At 39.1% G+C, this 18,329-nt stretch overlaps 1 protein-coding gene across 6 annotated transcripts in view; it reads left to right on the forward strand.

Moving 5' to 3' along the window:
• ZC3H11A (zinc finger CCCH-type containing 11A) overlaps window positions 1-16,843 on the forward strand; it is a 44,292-nt gene extending 27,449 nt beyond the window's left edge. For all 6 annotated transcript variants that reach the window (XM_061381903.1, XM_061381902.1, XM_061381901.1 and 3 more), the window contains 9 exons: window positions 705-767; window positions 1,998-2,096; window positions 3,617-3,685; window positions 9,233-9,736; window positions 10,550-10,629; window positions 12,907-13,237; window positions 13,766-13,932; window positions 14,362-14,429; window positions 14,846-16,843. In XM_061381903.1, coding sequence (XP_061237887.1) covers window positions 705-767; window positions 1,998-2,096; window positions 3,617-3,685; window positions 9,233-9,736; window positions 10,550-10,629; window positions 12,907-13,237; window positions 13,766-13,932; window positions 14,362-14,429; window positions 14,846-15,104 — 1,640 coding nt within the window. In that variant the 3' untranslated portion in view covers window positions 15,105-16,843. The remainder of the gene's footprint in view (window positions 1-704; window positions 768-1,997; window positions 2,097-3,616; window positions 3,686-9,232; window positions 9,737-10,549; window positions 10,630-12,906; window positions 13,238-13,765; window positions 13,933-14,361; window positions 14,430-14,845) is intronic.
• The last annotated feature ends 1,486 nt before the right edge of the window (window positions 16,844-18,329 follow it).

Below are 18,329 nucleotides of genomic sequence, written 5' to 3' on the forward strand. Positions count from 1 at the left end.
GAGTATGTTGATTGGATAGAAGGATGAGAATTAGTGCATTTGACTCTACTGTTTAAAAGGTTGAAATTGTTACCATGCAGCTTTCATATTTATATATTTAAGTTTTACATTGTTTATTTTATGCAATGAATTTATTGACTGTCCATTGTAGATAAAGAACTATAATAAACCCTTTCATTTAGAGAGAAGTGTAAAAGTCTTTTCCTCTAGTAGTTTTTAAGTCTAATAAGGAATATGACAGAAGTAATTATAGTATGCAGATACATTTAAATGTTTGTGTCATTCAGACAACAACAAAAAAAAGAGCTCACTTCTTGCTGGATCAAGGAAGGTTATAGAGGAGAGTTAGCAGTGAAGTAAAGTATGATTTTATTTAACATATGGACGTGCGCAAGCAAAAATATAGCTTGGGTTTTGTAACCAATTGGTTAGATACAGCGTGTCTTTGTGTTCTTGGTTACTGTTAATAATTAGGACTGTGTTGCTGCTTCCTTTGGACTGTTCATTTGGTTATTTGAATTATTACTCAATAGGTTGATTTTTTTTTCCTGTTTAAATGTCAGTAGTCTTTATTTCTCAAGACTAAGAAGATCTGATTTCCAAGAGACTTTATTAATATCAGAGCATACTTTGTATCCATTAGTAGTTACTGAATACAGGAAAAATTGGATAATGATAGAGAAATTCTGTTTTTGCCATTTTAGGGGATGAACCTCTGGTAAGATTGAGTCTAACCGAGAGACTGGGGAAACGAAAATTTTCAGTAGGTGAGATAAGTTTTATGCGTATTCTTTGTTTTCTGCTTGCTTGTGCATTACTTGATATCTTCTCTAAAATTCTCTTTATACGGATGCCCAATCAGTGTTGATATTGACTCCCTTGTATTTCTGGCTGAAAGCATGTATAAAATCTTTTTATGTTTTTAACATGTGCAAAGTCATACAGATTTAAAATTCAGTTAAATTTATTAGTGCTGTTGTGTACTTAGGGGAAGTATTTTACCAGGTAACTCAATTATTGTGCGGTGACTGTAGTGTGTCTGTCTCAAGAGAGTTATTTTGAAAATCTTAACTGACATCAGAGCTTCTTTCATACTCGTTTAAAATGTGCTTATGCTTATGAGGTCTTACCTGTTTTGTGTTTTGTTTTATACCATTCTTGCTGCCTGAGAAATTTTAGGTAAAAAATTATGGAAATAATCTCTTAATAGCAGCATATGCGTTAACTTTGTGATTTTTTGGTTGTATATTTAAAGTATAAATAAGAGGAGACAGAAAAGTATACTCTGTATAGGGTCTTTAAAGTTTTTACAGAACCCTGCTAAGGTTTATCTTCAGTTAACTATCCAAAGAATAGTTTTTTAAGACTTCTGATATTTAAATAGCTTGTATTGACCAGTGTAATGTAATAAACCAGGAGTTAGGAATCTTGGTTTAGGTCCTGGCTCTACCACTGACTGACTGATAACTTGGGGGTAAGATACAGCATCTTTCATAATCTTAGCTTTCTTATCTGAAATTGAAGAAAGTGGGGTTTTGGCCTTTGGAGTCTTGTTGTCACAGGAAATTTTAAAATTTTATGGTTCTTTTGCTGTACTCCTAATCATCCCAGTTGCATTTAATCACAGAATCTACCTAGATTTCAGCAGTTGGCCAGTTAAAGAGTTTTTTGTGCATGAAGATTTTTTTTCCATATATCCCTAAATCTTGAATTTCAGCTTGAATCAGGGTTTATAATCCTCCATTTTTAGTTTTAATTATTTGGTAAATGTTAATTTGTGCTTTCTAATTTTTTGTCTTCCTTCTCTTTTTTCTGGTACATTTTTATTCCTTTTCTAACATTGAGTTATAAGGAAGCTAGAAGGTGAACATCATATACATGCATCATATACTTACATCATATACATGCAGAAAACTTGCAAAATTATTCTGTATTGTATTTCTTGACCTTGCTGAAAGTTGACTTGAAATGTTAAGCTGAGTTCCCTCTGTTTGTAGGTGGTGACAGTGATGCTCCATTAAAGCGTAGCCTTGCACAGAGGCTAGGGAAGAAAATTGAAGCTCCAGAGGCTAACACTGACAAAACACCAAAGAAAGGTACCTGTGTTCTAATGCACTTTGTGTGTGTAATCCTGCTGCTTGTCTCTTGTAACGTTAACAGGTATGGTTTGTCGTTCTTTTTGCTCAAGTAGATTAGATTATTATCTTCTCATGTCGGTTTTTTCATTCAGCAAACATTTGAAGGTTTACTCTGCTAGATCTTAGGTCACCATTGGGTAAAAAACACCCTCACAGTCTTCAGGAGCTTGTAGTCTCATGGTAGATAGGAATACTTACATATATTGTGATAAATTCTGTGACAGGAAGTGCACAGTGTTACGGGAGCACATAGGAAGGGCACCTGATCTCACCATCTGTCAGGGTCAGGTTCCCAGAGGAAGTGATGTTGACACTCAGACCTGAAACATGGTTTATCCAGGTAAAGTTGAAGGGTTAGAGGCTGAGAGTGTAACACGTGCAAGGCACAGAGCTCAAGGGACTCACTTGTGGCTGAATCAGAATTGGAAAGAAGAGCATGACAATGGGAGAGGATGAAGGGACTGCTGGTCATACAGAGTCTTTTAAGCCTAATATGGCTTAAAATATTAGAGAGTTTGGGCTTATCCGAAGATAGTAGCAAACAATGGGAAGGTTATTAACAAGGATCAGGGTGCCCAGATTGGCATTTTGGAACCACCACCCTGTCTAAGATATGGAGAAGAGGGTTAAGAGTGTTCTCCAGAAAAAAAAAAAAAGTGTTCTCCAGGAAGGAGTTAGCAGGCTTTCAACGTAATACAGGCAAGAGGAGGTAGTGGCGTAGATTTAGTGTTGTAGAAGTTGGTATGAAGAAGCGTGGACTAATTTAGAGGTAGTTGGGAGTTAGAATGATTTTATAGTTGAAGTTTTATATATGGAAAGAGGTAAGTGGTTAGATTTTAATTTTTTCCCATTGTATGACATGCAGTTGAAACAGTGGTGTTAAGTACTAAATAAATAAATAAGGTGTTTTTTCCTTCTTGTATTTAGTTTTAACTAAATACAAGATATTTAGTTAAGATAAGAAATTTCTTTCCACGTCTTCCCTAGCACAAGAGGCTTTGATAAATAGACCATCTCGTTTGGTCTATATTCTTTCTTACATTCTCAGACCTGTAAACAGAAGTTACTTTTTTTCTTTGCAGTCAAATTTCCTTTCCTGTTGCCTATTAATTACATTGAAGACTCATAGCTAAAGAGCGTATTTCAAAAGGCAGGGTACTTTTTGATGCCAGTAAGATTTCAGAATATTGTACAATAGCAAAACTACGCCCGGAAATTAAGTAGTATTTGCTTTTCAATGTAAAGAGGTGACTTTTTTTTTTTTTTGAGCTTTCCAAAGTGCTCTAGAGAATCCATGATTTCCTATAAATCTTATCTGTACTGTGAAGAAGACAAGTTTTTTAAGACCTAAAGATATTTTTCAAAAGCATTTTCCTTAGAAAACAAGTATAATAAATCTGATTTGTAACCTTTGAAAAAGATTTTTGATCTCTAAGAAGTCTAACTTTTTTTAAAAATCTTTTTCCTTTTTTAAACAGTCCAAGTTTCCAAGTCTCTGAAGGAGCGATTAGGCATGTCAACTGGTCCAAACAGTGAGGAAGCAGCAGGTAGGTAAACCCTAATGCCAGCTCCTGATAAGTTTTCCTTACTTTAAGAATCTTTTTCTCCAGTTTACCTTTTGACTTAGGTTGAAGGTTATGGGGTTTTTTGTATGTGTATGGGTTTGTTTGTTTTTTAAGTAATATTTTTCTCACTGGTATGAATTCTCTTTTTGTGGTTAAAGATAGCAACATGATTTTTATTTTTATGATAGCAGTAATAACTGGAAACTAGAAACAATCTATTCAACAAAAAGGAATTAAGATAGTTATGTGTTTAAATGGTTGCTGTCATGAAAAGTCATATTCTGAACAATAACGATATGGGAGACTTAGCCCCCTTGTTTTGAATGAAGAGAGGTTATGAAGGAACACATAGTGCTTTTGACTTAGAGCAACATAAACTTTTTTGGTGAGAGGTGGGTAATAAAGTTTATTTTCTTATTATAGAAACATATTCCTCAGAAAATGTCCTTATGTATGAGATGATTTCCAGTTTTATAAAAATAAAACTAAATGCCTAGAAAGAAAAATACACCAAAGTGTTAACATTGGTTTTTATCTGGGTGTTGATAAAAAATTACTTAAAAGTAATTTTAATTTTTAATTTGAGTAATTTTAATTTTCTTCATTAATTTTCCTCCTGTGCTCTAATTTTTATTGTTGTTCAGTTGCTAAGTCATGTCCAACTCTTTGTGATCCCACAAACTACAGCACACCAGGATTCCCAGTCCTTCACTATCTCCTGGAGTTTGCTCAAATTCCTGTCCATAGAGTCAGTGATGCTGTCTAACTGCCTCAACCTCTGCCACAGTCTCCTTTTGCCTTCAGTTTTTCCCAGCATCAGGATCTTTTCTATTGAGTTGACTCTTCGCATCAGTTGGCCAAAGTATTGGAGCTTCAGCTTCAGCATCAGTCCTTCCAATGAATATTCAGAGTTGCTTTCCTTGAGGTTTAATTGATTTAATCTCCTTGTAGTCCAAGGGACTGTCAGAAGAGTGTTCTCCAGCACCACAGTTCAGAAACACCAATCCCTTGGCTCTCAGCCTTCTCTATGGTCCATTTCTCACACCCATACATGAGTACTGGAAAAACCATAGCTTGGACTATACGGATCTTTGTCAGCCAGGTGATGTCTCTGATTTCTAATAAATTGTCTAGGTTTGTAATAGGTTTCCTTCCAATGAGCAAGCGTCTTCTTTAATTTCATGGCTGCAGTCACCGTCCACAGTGATTCTGGAGCCCAAGAAAATAAAATCTGTCACTATTCCATTTTTTCCTCTTATATTTGCAATGAAGTCATGGGACCAGATGCCGTGGCCTTAGTTTTTTGAATGTTGAGTTTTAAGCCAACTTTCTCACTCTCCTCTTTCACCGTCATCTTTAGTTCCTTGTCATTGTCTGCTGTTGGAATGGTATCATCTGCATGTCTGAGGCTGTTGATATTTCTCCCAGCAGTCTTGATTCTAGCTTGTGATTCTTTCTCCTTTAAGAGTTTTCTGTTTCTTCCTGTTATGCTGGGACTCTGGTATGATAGATGTAAACATGGATCTTTTTGTTCATTATGCTTAGTGTTCAGTGGGAGTTTTGAATCGTTAAGGACTTAATTTATTAGTTGTAGAAAATATTCCTCTGACTTTTGTAAGTATGTCCTCTCCACCCTTTTATGTTTTCTCTTTATGAAATTCTTACTAGATGTGGGAACTTTCGGACGTATACTCCACATGTCTTAACCTTGCCTTCATGCTTTCCGTTCCTTTGCTTTTTGCCTCACATTCTGTTATTTTTGCTTGGCTGTTTTCTGGATTAAGAATTGACGTACTTTTTCTGTGAAGGATTCGATGGTAAATATTTTAGGCTTGAGGTCCACAGCCTCTCGCTGCAACTGCTCTTCCACTGATGTGAAAGCAGCCATTTGCAGTATATAAATAAATAGTATGGCTGTGTTCCAGTAAAGCTTTATTTATGAAATATAGATCATGACCAGGTTTATTTGCTGACCCTATTCTAGATGGCTGATTTTCTACTGGCCTTGCAGTGTTTTGTTTTTTTTGTTTGTTTGTTTGTTTTTGGTTAGATTTATTTTGTCACTTGGATTTTTATTTTTCAAGAACTTTTCTTACTTAGTTCTCTGATTTGTCCTTTTCCATAGCTTGATATCTCACAGTTCTGAGGTGTTTGTTTTTTGTTTTTTTTTTTAATTTGTTGAAGTATACTCGATTTACAGTGTTGCATTAATTTCTTCTATACAGTAAAGTGATTTAGTAACACATATATACATATCCTTTCCATTGTGGTTTATCATAGCATATTGAATATAGTTTCCTGTGCTACATGGTAGGAAGCACTTTGTTATTTATCCATTCTGTGTGTAATAGTTTGCATCTCCTAATCCCAGGTCCCTGTCCATTCCTCTTCTACCCACGCCTGCACCCTCCCAGCCCCTCCCAGGCAGAGCCACAAGTCTGTTTTCTGTGTCTGTGAGTCTGTTTCTCTTCTGTGGGTAAGTTCATTTGTGTCATACTTTAGATTACATACACAAGTAATAGTGCATCAGTCCAGTTCAGTGGCTCAGTCAGGTCTGACTCTTTGCGACCCCATGAATCGCAGCACGCCAGGCCTCCCTGTCCATCACCAACTCCCGGAGTTCACTCAGACCCACGTCCATCGAGTCAGTGATACCATCCAGCCATCTCATCCTCTGCCGTCCCCTTCTCCTCTTGCCCCCAATCCCTCCCAGCATCAGAGTCTTTTCCAATGAGTCAGCTCTTCGCATGAGGTGGCCAGAGTACTGGAGTTTCAGCTTCAGCATCGTTCCCTCCAAAGAAATCCCAGGGCTGATCTCCTTCAGAATGGACTGGTTGGATCTCCTTGCAGTCCAAGGGACTCTCAAGAGTCTTCTCCAACACCACAGTTCAAAAGCATCAATTCTTCAGTGCTCAGCCTTCTTCACAGTCCAACTCTCACATCCATACATGACCATAGGAAAAACCATAGCCTTGACCAGACGGACCTTTGTTGGCAAAGTAATGTCTTTGCTTTTGAATATGCTATCTAGGTTGGTCATAACTTTCCTTCCAAGGAGTAAACGTCTTTTAATTTCATGGCTGCAGTCACCATCTGCAGTGATTTTGGACCCCAGAAAAATAAAGTCTGACACTGTTTCCACTGTTTCCCCTGTTTCCCCCATCTATTTCCCATGAAGTGATGGGACAGGATGCCATGATCTTTGTTTTCTGAATGTTGAGCTTTAAGCCAACTTTTTCACTCTCCTCTTTCACTTTCATCAAGAGGCTTTTTAGTTCCTCTTCAGTTTCTGCCATAAGGGTGGTGTCATCTGGATATCTGAGGTTATTGGTATTTCTCCCAGCAATCTTGATTCCAGCTTGTGTTTCTTCCAGCCCAGCGTTTCTCATGATGTACTCTGCATATAAGTTAAATAAACAGGGTGACGATATACAGCCTTGACGTACTCCTTTTCCTATTTGGAACCAGTCTGTTGTTCCATGTCCAGTTCTAACTGTTGCTTCCTGACCTGCATACAGATTTCTCAAGAGGCAGGTCAGGTGGTCTGGTGTTCCCCTCTCTTTCAGAATTTTCCACAGAAGGCTGAGGGCTCATAGAATCGCTATGGTAGAAAAGCCTTGGTTTACTTTCAGAGAGAAGTAGCTGTTGTCTAGCTTTGCTTTTCCTTTTCCCCCTCATCTCTCCTTTTTTTGCTTGGCATTTGGGAAAGCCTGAAATTTCCATGTTTTACTTCTCTTCCACCCAACATCGTTGTAATGTGCTTCCTTTCCCTACAGAGTCTTCTCTTTTTAGAGAGCAATTCTTAGGAGAAGGTCTTCACTGACTCAACTGTTCTGAAAATCATGCTTTATTTCTACCACTGTTAGTTTTCATACTAGTTTGGCAGATGTTTTTTTGTCTCTTTGAGAAAGAACAGATCTCACTCCTATACTTTTATCTGTTCTTCTGTTTCTGTAATTTCAGACATCTTTCTGTCTCAAATTTCTCAAGACTTATGCTCTGCCACTGGCATCCTTGTTTTCCATGGCTATTGTGGGTTTATTCTTTTAATGTCTTCTCTGTTATTTTGATGAAATTTTGTAGTATACGCAAATGGGGTCTCTGTCGCCATTCATGTACTTAAAGTGATAATTTTGAGATCAGACTACCGTCTTGAAATGGAAGAATTTTTATTTAAAAAAACCTTAGAAATATCAGTGAGTGAATGCTTCCCCTGTAATAGGTTCTATACTAAAACAAATATAGTCACTGTTTTCGTGATGTGGAAATATAAGCAGTTATTGTACTGTGTAATCAGTACCATGATCAGAGAAACAGACTAGACTGGAGGGTATCAGGTTCTGAGCTGAGCTTACTCTAACTAGGCAGCAGCGGAAGTGTGCCCAGTAGGGACTGTTCATGTAGAAAGGACAGCATTTTCAAAGATTCAAAAGATGAGACAGAATGTGGTATGTTTAAGGTTGTAAAAGATATTTTTTGTTTTTGGTGTTTCATTAAAAGGTATTATTTAGTATTAAATATGTGTGTGTATAATCTCCATATTCTTATTTTTCTCACATTACTTCATTATTTCTTTGTTTGACCCCTGCCAAATATGAAATTTGCTCTTTAGTTTAAACACATAAAGAATGATTAATGTATTTTGAAAAATAACTCTTCAGTGGCATGCCAGTCTCTGGGCCTTTTTCATTTTTCTTCTGTCTTAACCTGTTTTACCTCCTTCTCACTCTTTAAATATCACTTAAATATTACTTACTCTGCAAAGCTTCCCTTAACCAAGCTTTGGATGTTCTTGCTGTATACGTCTACATAGCATTATATAGTTGCCTTCAACTACATGGGTTTGAACTGTGTGGGTCCTCTTATATGCAGATTTTTTTTTTTCCAGTATAAGTACTTACTGTAGTACTACCCAATCTATGATGGTTGGTTGAATCCACAGATGCAGAACCATGGATGCAGAGCCCAGTTGTAAAGTTTTATATGGGGGTTTTCAACTGCACAGGATTCAGTGCCCAGATAATCCCACCCCAATCCCTGCATTGTTCAAAGGTCAACTGCACTTCTTTTATCAAAGCTGTTATTATTAGCACACTTTGTTGTTGCTTAATTATTGGTTTGTCAGACTGCAGACTACATGTGTGGGCAGTTTGTGTTTTGCTTACCATTATATTTCTAGTGTAGTATCTGGCAGATGTTTGTATCTATCCATGAATGGAAGAACTAATTTATTCTTTTTAGTAAGATTTATAATGACAACCCTCTCCAACTAGTAAAAGGCTTTCAGGATCCTCAAGAATAAACTTCTGAATAGATATCCAGATCAGTCATTTTTGCCGCCTCCATGTTTTCCTTGAGGACCACTATCTAAAATTGAGGTTGAAACTAACGTGCTTTTGTTCATTTTAATTTCTTGCCTAAATTATACGACTCTTATTGGACTCTGTCCTGACCCAAGAATAGAGAGACCGTAAGTTGTTAAGAGATGAACTCCACATACAGTGATTTGTTTTCCCCCCATGAAAACAGAGAAAGTTACTAAAGTTGGTGAGATTCATGTGAAGACATTAGAAGAAATTCTTCTTGAAAGAGCCAATCAGAAACGTGGAGAATTGCAAACTAAACTCAAGACAGAAGGACCTTCGAAAGTTGATGATTCTACATCAGGAGCAAGAACCTCCTCCACCATCCGAATCAAAACATTCTCCGAGGTCTTGGCTGAAAAGAAGCACCGGCAGCAGGAAGCAGAGAGACAAAAGGGCAAAAAGGACGTGAGCTGTGTCAAGCCAAAGACTGACAATGAAATGAAAAAAACAGTGATTTTGCCACCCACTGTAGCCAGCAGAGGACAATCAGAGGAACCTGCAGGTAAAGCAAAGTCTATGCAGGAAGTGCATATCAAGACGCTGGAAGAAATTAAACTGGAGAAGGCTCTCCGGGTGCAGCAGAGCTCTGAGAGCAGCACCAGCTCCCAGCCTCAGCCTGAGGCTATGCCAGCGGCAAAACGGCTTCTCCGGATCACTAAGAAAACAGGTAACAAAAGAACTTGATCTGTAGTACCTTTTCCCCAGATAATATTTCAAATGGCAGTATTCCGCACAATATTCATAGGATTTCTGTGAGAATTTTTTCTTTACTCAGATAACTTTGAAAACCACTGGATTAAAAGAAATTATACTGGTCCAGTGGTTAGGGCTCTGTACTTACACTGTAAGGAGACACGGGTTCCATCCCTGGTTGGGGGAGTAAGATCCTGCAAGCCACATAGCACCCCGCTCCCCTCTCCCCGCCACACACACACACAAAAAGTGAAGCTGTTTCTTTATAGCAGTTTATATAGAGCTTTGATATCTTAATGTGCATTTTGAATCTGTATGAGAACTAAACAAATTTTGTCTACAGTTTTATTTGCCCTATCTTTATTCTTTAAAAAAAATTTTTTTTATTGATTGCTTTATTTTTAGCGGTGCTGGGTCTTCATTGCTGCGTGCGGCTGTCTTTAGCTGTGGTTAGCAGAGGCTGCGCTAGTTGTGTGCGTGCTGCCGCCTGTGGTGGCTCCTCTTGTTGCAGAGCACAGGCTGCAGGACGCTCAGACTTCAGTAGTTGTGGCATTCAGGCTCAGTAGTTATCATGGGAGCTTAGTTGTTCCCAGGCATCTGGGATCGTCCCCAGGTCAGGGATTGAACCCGTGTCTCCTGCATTGGCAGGTGAGTTCTTAACCGCCTCATTAAGAGGATACCAGAGAAGTCCTTGTTACTTTTTTGAAGAAAAGTTTTATTTAACTTCATCTGTTATTAAGTTGCAGCATGAATGAAATTATTAATGGTGCTTTTAATGTGAATCTAGGTATAAAAGAAGAGAAGAAACTTCAAGAAGAAAGTGATGTTGCTTCTCAGAGCAGTGTTTCTAGAACAGAAGCTAAAAAGGTGGGTTTATTTAGATTGATTTTATAGGTTTGTCCATGGCAGGCAAAGGTTAGATGAATGATAAGTGTTCTTTTAAGTTTCTGTTTAATACTTCACTGATATATCTTTCACTGTGCTTGTAATTTTCCTTCAGAGTTTTCTGTACTTTTATGTGTATCAATATTTAATGCCCTTTTAAGTTGTTTTTGAAAAGTGTTAGTTGCTCAGTCATGTCCCACTCTGCAACCCCACAGACTGTAGCCCTCTAGGCTTCTCCATCCATGGGATTTTCCAGGCAAGAATACTGGAAACTTTTTAATTGGCCATTAATATTTTTTAAAGTAAGTTTTTCCCCTGCCTTTCAGAGTAATGCTGCTCATTTGTAAAACTAGGGATTTTCTTTTTTAACAATGAGTAACCTCTTTATTCATTCTGGATTGTAGAATAATTCTACAATCCAGATGTTACCACAGTTAGTTTTTTTATGCATTTCTTTCAGGCCTTTTCCTTTATTAAAAAAATATTTACCTGTTTGGCTGCCTCTGGTGTTAGTTGTGGCTTGCAAGGTCTTCATTTCAGCATGCAGGCTTTTCGGTTGCAGTGAGTAGGCTTCTCTTCAGCTGTGGTGCGTGGGCCCCGGGGCTCAGGGCTTTTAGCAGCTGTGGTGCGTGGGCCCAGGGGCTCAGGGCTTTCAGCAGCTGTGGTGCATGGGCCCCGGGGCTCAGAGGTTTCAGCAGCTGTGGTGCATGGGCCCCGGGGCTCAGGGCTTTCAGCAGCTGTGGTGCGTGGGCCCCGGGGCTCAAGGCTTTCAGCAGCTGTGGTGCGTGGGCCCCAGGGCTCAGGGGTTTCAGCAGCTGTGGTGTGTGGGCCCCGGGGCTCAGGTGTTTCAGCAGCTGTGGTGCGTGGGCCCTGGGGCTCATGGGTTTCAGCAGCTGTGGTGCGTGGGCCCCGGGGCTCAAGGCTCTCAGCAGCTGTGGTGCATGGGCACCGGGGTTCAAGGCTTTCAGCAGCTGTGGTGCGTGGGCCCCAGGGCTGAGGGGTTTCAGCAGCTGTGGTGCATGGGCACTGGGGCTGAGGGGTTTCAGCAGCTGTTGTGCGTGGGGCCCGGGGCTCATGGGTTTCAGCAGCTGTGGTGCGTGGGCACTGGGGCTCAGGGCTTTCAGCAGCTGTGGTGCGTGGGCCCCGGGGCTCAGGGCTTTCAGCAGCTGTGGTGCGTGGGCCCCGGGGCTGAGGGGTTTCAGCAGCAGTGGTGCGTGGGCACTGGGGCTCGGGTTTCAGCATCTGTGGTGTGTCAGCCTCAGGGCTCAGGGGTTTCAGCCACTGTGGTGCATGGGCCCCGGGGCTCATGGGTTTCAGCAGCTGTGGTGCATGGGCCCCGGGGCTCAGGGCTTTCAGTAGCTGTGGTGCGTGGGCCCCGGGGCTCAGTGGTTTCAGCAGCTGTGGTGCTCAGACTTAGTGCCTGCCCCCCCCCACCCCCGCACATGGACTCCTTCCCCTACCAGGGATTGAACCCACGTCCTCTGCATTGGAAGGCAGATTCTTCTTAACCATTGGACAACCAGGAAAGTCCCTCAAGCCTTTTCTTTATATATTTATGTATGTGAATGTGTTTAATGCTTAACTCATATTTAGAACATAATTGAGAACTCTACAGTGTATCATTTTGCAGCCTACTTTACCATATTAATAATTCTTTCAGATGATAGCTTTTGCTGGTCATTTAGTGTCCTGTTACACAAATATAGTCTGTTTCTGAACTAGATTGTTTTACACAATTAAGATGGTGAACATCTTTGTACAGAATCTTTGAGCAAGTGTCTGATTAGGAAACATTTTGTATTAGACTTATGGTCAGGATTGTCTACCTATAGAATTTGGGTTTTTATTGTTCCACACATCTTCAATCTTTTACCTTGAGTTTTCTACTTAATAGAGGACTTCCCTGGTGGCTCAGACAGTAAAGAATCCGCCTGCAGTGTGGGAGACTTGGGTGCAGTCCCTGGGTCGGGAAGACCCCCTGGAGACGGAGATGACTGCCCACTCCGGTCTTCTTGCCTGGACAGTCCCACGGACAGTACAGTCCATGGGGTCGCAAAAGAGTAGGACATGACTGAGCAACTAGCACTTTCACTTTCACTTCTGTTTAATATAAAATAAAGAGCAAAAGCTCTTATATTCTGGATCGTATCTAGAAACTGCTTGACTTAGATGTTAGCCTGTTAACTTACAAATAATAATTATCATACAGATTGTTAGAGGTACTGGATTTTTAATTCTGTCATTTAAATTTATCCATAGGCTTCAGATGAGACCACAACAGTTGGCATCACTAAAATTCAAGACAAGAGATGTAAGACAGTGAGAGAAAAGTATGTGCCCAAATTGCCAGAGAAGGGAACCTCACAGAAGGAAAAATCAATTTTGACACCCCTTCGGGGAGATTTACTCTCTTACAGTACCGAGTTAGCTGAGAAACCAGTGCTCACCACCATGCTAGGCATCACACGGCACCTGACTAAGCGGCTTCCTTCAAAGTCATCCCAGAAGGCAAAGGTAGAAACCTCAGGGATTGGGGACTCAATATTGAATGTGAAATGTGCAACACAGCCCTTGGAAAAACGAAGTAAAGGTGAGTATTTTTATTAGTGCATCTTTCTTTAGAATTTCAAAGTTACTGAGTTTCGGTGACTGCCTGGCAATAATTGGGTTGAATTTCATTTGCCTTTGTTTACTGGTCACACAGGTGGATAGTGATATTTCTGATAATTCTGTTTTTAAAAGACAAAAAGACTAGATGAGTTCCTTTCTCACAATTTAAAATTGATGTTTATAAAGCTTTATCTAAAACTTTCCATGGTGCATTTTTTTCCTCTGGTTTTGAAGGAGAGAAACACGGAAAATGAAGAGCAGTAGCAAATTCAAAAGCCATTGAAATGAATTGTTTCATGGAATAAATATGTGTGTGTGTGTGTGTTTATGGCTGTGTGTAGTACATATTGCTGATGGGTCATCTTTAATCTGGCTTTCTTGTTTGGTTGGTTTTTAAATTATTTGTGATGTTACTGTTGCTGAGAAGGAATTTTGATATTCCAAATTTTATTCTCCATGTAAAAAGGGGATTATTTTAGCTTTTAATCAGATATTTTCTGTCTTGTAGCTAAACCTAAAGTGAATGTGAAGCCATCTGTGGTTAAAGTTGTCTCATCACCCAAATTGGCTCCAAAACGTAAGGCGGTGGAGGTCCACCCTGCTGTCATTGCAGCTGTGAAGCCACTCAACTCCAGCAGTGTCCTGCTGGAAAGCCCAGCCAAAAAAGCAGCTGTGGTAAGAAGTGGATCAACTCAGGGGCGCTTTGGTCTGTGTGATAGGAAAGCAAGAAAGATTCTTTTTTAGCTCTCTCTATTACGTGTAACATCTTCTGTCACTTCCTAAGTATTTTTTTTTAGTTGTTCAGGTAGTTACTATATTTTATATTTACAGCTTAGGGGTTTTGGGGGTTTTTTTTTAAGCCTAATTATAATATTTTGCTTATTTGTACATTCTATCTTTGGATTATTGATTCTTGGATCGATCCTTAGATTCCTAGTCTTAAAGAATGGTAGACATGATTCTAGTGAAAAAAAGTGAAAGTCGCCCTGTCGTGTCCAACACTTTGCAACCCCATGATTCTAAGAAGGCAGCAAAAAAAAATGAATCTGCTCAAATTTAAAAGTCTGACTTTCCCACTGAGTTACCTTACTCTCACTTTTGTAGGCTATTGTCCCACTTCTCTCTGAGGACAAATCAGTCACTGTGCCTGAGACAGAAAAACCTAGAGACAGGTAATACCTTGCAGTTCTAATTTAACCAACCTTTAGACCACTATTATCATTTTTGTTTTCTAAAGAATAACACTGCTAGATAATTTGAAATATTTACAATTTAGCTACATCTAAGTACATCTGTTAAACTTCAAATTCACTGCAAAAAACCCTGATATTCAGGGTTGCTGTTCTCTTTTGGTGCTATTGTTTGTATTTTGCCTGTATTATTAAAAAAATGTTTTTAAACACCTATCTGAATTCTCCTTTAAAGGGTGAAACTGGTTTATCCCAAATCAGTAAAACAGTTCTTTATGTGTTTTCTCAAAAACAACTCTTCACTAAAATTCTTTGTGTACCTGGGACCAGGTGATCCGACCTGCCAGCCATTGACAAAGGGCAGTTATCTAATAACCTTTGGGGTTTTTTTCTTACAGTTTTGTACTGCCTCCAGCCCAGTCCTCTTCAGAGCCTCCCCCCCCGGAAGTATCTGGCCCTTCCTCATCCCAGATGGCCACAAAAACTCGCCGACTCAGTTCTGCCTCAACAGGAAAGCCCCCACTTTCAATGGAGGATGATTTTGAGAAACTAATATGGGAGATTTCAGGAGGCAAATTAGAAGCTGAGATTGACCTGGATCCTGGGAAGGATGAAGATGACCTTCTGCTTGAGCTGTCAGAAATGATTGATAGCTGAAGGTGGTAGTAGGACATTTAAAGCAAAACAAACAAAAAAACTCACCAAAAAACTGGACTTAGTTTCATCTATTATAACATTTATCCAAAATGATGATTTCTTTAGTCTAGAATTTGCCCCAAATCAGAAGTGTACGTCTGAATTATCCACATGAGTCCTGGATTCCTTGGGGTCAGATTTTTAAATCCCTTGGTAATCATTTTGTCCATTTGATACCATTGTTCAGCATCTTTGAGAAAAAAGTTCTGTCTTACCCCTCTCTCCACAAAAAGACTGAGCGGGAGACCTAAGTGAAAGGGTGCAAGAAAACTTAGTGACTCCTTGAGGTGTTTGTCAGTTTTTACCTTTTCTCCCTTTATTGTATAATTTCTTTTATGTATTGTCTTAATGTACCTATTGTTAACCTGAGTTCGAAAAGGGTGAAGACAGCTGCTACCATTAAGGACCAAATTTCATGCCACCACTAAAAAAAAAATCCACTCAGTCTGTGTTAAATTGTATGTCTTTTTAAAGGTATTTGGAGACTTCAACTAAGCTTTTAGAAACAGCTGAGCAGCTCAGGAAACCTGTAATTTGGACATAACTTTTTGGACCTGATTTTCATGCTTCTGCTCTGTAAGCCTCTGAAGGGCAATAGCTAATTTATTATTACTGTAATTTTTTAAGGCTTTAAAGTGCCTCAGGGGTCCTCTGAAACTAATTTTCTATTTCTGGGATTCCCTGGATTCTTAAAAAGAGATGGTGACATAATGATTACAGGAATTTATTTTTTAGCAAGAAAGTTGTCCCTTCTCTTCTTTAGTACTTGCTTCCTTACTAGTGTTGTATTATCACAGGGATAAAAATTGGTTAATTTTTTTCATTTCTGATTCTCCTTGCAAACTCCTCTTGCCCAGTATTTATTTGGTGCCCTTTACCCACCTGAGGGGGAAGAACGAGCTCACTCAAGCTGCCATTATTTATCCATGGACTACAGCAGTACCCAGAATTGTACTGTAGCAGGAGTTACCGAGATGCTCTGGGGGTGTATTGTATGCCTTCCGGTTTTCTTCATTTCTGAATTGAGTTTTCTTTTCTTGATGTTGATCTCCTTCATATCACCTCAAGGTTTAGACTTGTGATGGAGGAACAAGTACGATGGGGATAATAGTCTTGAAAGGAGACATACTGTACATAATCAAAAGGAAGAGGAAAGGACCTGCCCGTTTTGATACTTTGCTGTAGGTGGCCAGTTTTGTTTCTCAAAAGGAAATCTGACCCACCTGTCATGTTGGCTCCTAAGGAACTGCTGTTGTAAGCGGCTCATCAAGAGTTGAACCTCATGTAGCCTTGTTGGGAATATGAAAAGGAAGAAAGCCACAGGACTACCCATTTCAGTCTTGGGAAGATCTGGATGATTCTACACAAGCAAAAATGACTTGAAATTTATGTATAGATACTTATCTACCAGTCCATCTTCAGCTGACTGAATGTTGTCTAATAGCCCTTCTCCAAAGCAGGGGTGAAATGTTCTGGTTTCACCACAGATTTTCTACTCATTTCATTTTTGGAATCGGCTTGTAGATTCCAGGTCCCTTTTGTATATAACCTTTATTCTTTTGCTTTTAAAAAAAAATTTTGTTTCATATTTAAAGCCTTGTGTTAGTGATTCATGTTCACCATTATTTGAACAGTTTGCCATTACAGCAAGATAAATACTTATTTGTGTTTTAAATAAAACTGGTGTAGGAATGTCTTGATGTTGTGAGTTAAGTAGTCATACATCACTTCGGGCTGAGATCTGCCTCAGTAGAGGCTCAATTAGAATGTTGTTGAACCTTTGTGTACGTGATCCAATCTCACAGATTCTACTTGTCTTTAGAAACCTTTTACAAGGATATGCTGCCAAACTTCCCCACATGTGAGAATTTTTTTCTGACAGTGATGCTTACCCATTATTATTCTAACTCAAGTAATGTCATTAATTCTTTTTTAAAAAAAGGGGGTTTAGAAGCGATCTCAGGTGGCTTCAACAATTTAGAATTTTCAAGCATGAAAGCATATATGAAATTTTTGGTTGAGGGAAGTCCAGTTTTTTGTTATGGAAATACACATAAATTTGTTAACCACCAAAGAATATAGGCCTTCCGAGATGGCACAGTGGTAAAGAATCGCCTGCCAGTCAGTGCCTGGGTTGGGAAGATCCCCTGGAATAGGAAGTCACAACCTGCTCCAGTGTTCTGCCTGGAAGATTGAATGGACAGATGAGCCTGCTGGGCCAGCGTCCACAGGGTTGCAGAGACATGACTCAGCACACACACAACATTAATTTTTCCACATAGTCTAAAAGTCTTCCCCAACAAGTTGAATCAACTTTTCACAGAAAGCAAAAGATTGCATATTCAGTTTTGAGTGATGATGGTTTTCAATTTCAACAGGAAAAGGGTCCAAATGTACAATTTGGCAATAGCCAGAGATTTCAGAATAATGTGCAGCTTGTGTGTTTGTGTCAATAAATGATCCCTCAAAGTTCTGGCCTTAACCTCAAATTCCAGCGGTCCTCTCTCATGTGGCCAGAACATAGTTTATGTTCCTCAGGGCCAGTCTGTGGTCAGTGTTTAGATGCAGTTTCAGAAATAAAGCTTATTCTCCATACTGATCAAAGTTTTATGATCCTTTTCGAAAATTGTGGCTTCATTTTGCCAGACTGTTTCTGCAGTTCTTTAAAATAAACTAGCTAACGTGTACTGAGATGTACTGAGTACTTCTTACGTGCCTGTGAATTCACATATCTATTTCGACACTAATCCTAGACTGCATTGGAAGATTACTGCTTTTTATCCCCACTGTAGTGTCAAAATCAGTATTTTCAGATATAACAATAAGAAAGTATATTTTTATGTGCAGTTGGGTTTGATTTGTTGAACCTTTCAAGAACTTGCTTAAATCAGATCTTTGAAAGCTGCTGAATAAATATATGGAAGTATCCACAGGTTATACATCTGACCATATTAATAATTCTCTAAACTCGTTGAATTTTTGAAATAAAGCTACAGGCATCAATGCAAAAATACTTAATATTTTCTTAACATTTTACAGTAAAAGGGTCAGAGTATAAAAATGGCCCCAAATAACAGCCATTAAGAATTTATGTTTTTACCCAAATAGGCAAAAGCCCAAGGTGGCTCCATTCTTTTCAGGCTAAAAAAACAAAAAACATGTATTTTTAAAAATAGGAATCACTAA

Source organism: Bos javanicus, chromosome 16 (genome assembly GCF_032452875.1).
Source record: "Bos javanicus breed banteng chromosome 16, ARS-OSU_banteng_1.0, whole genome shotgun sequence".
NCBI lineage: Eukaryota > Metazoa > Chordata > Mammalia > Artiodactyla > Bovidae > Bos > Bos javanicus.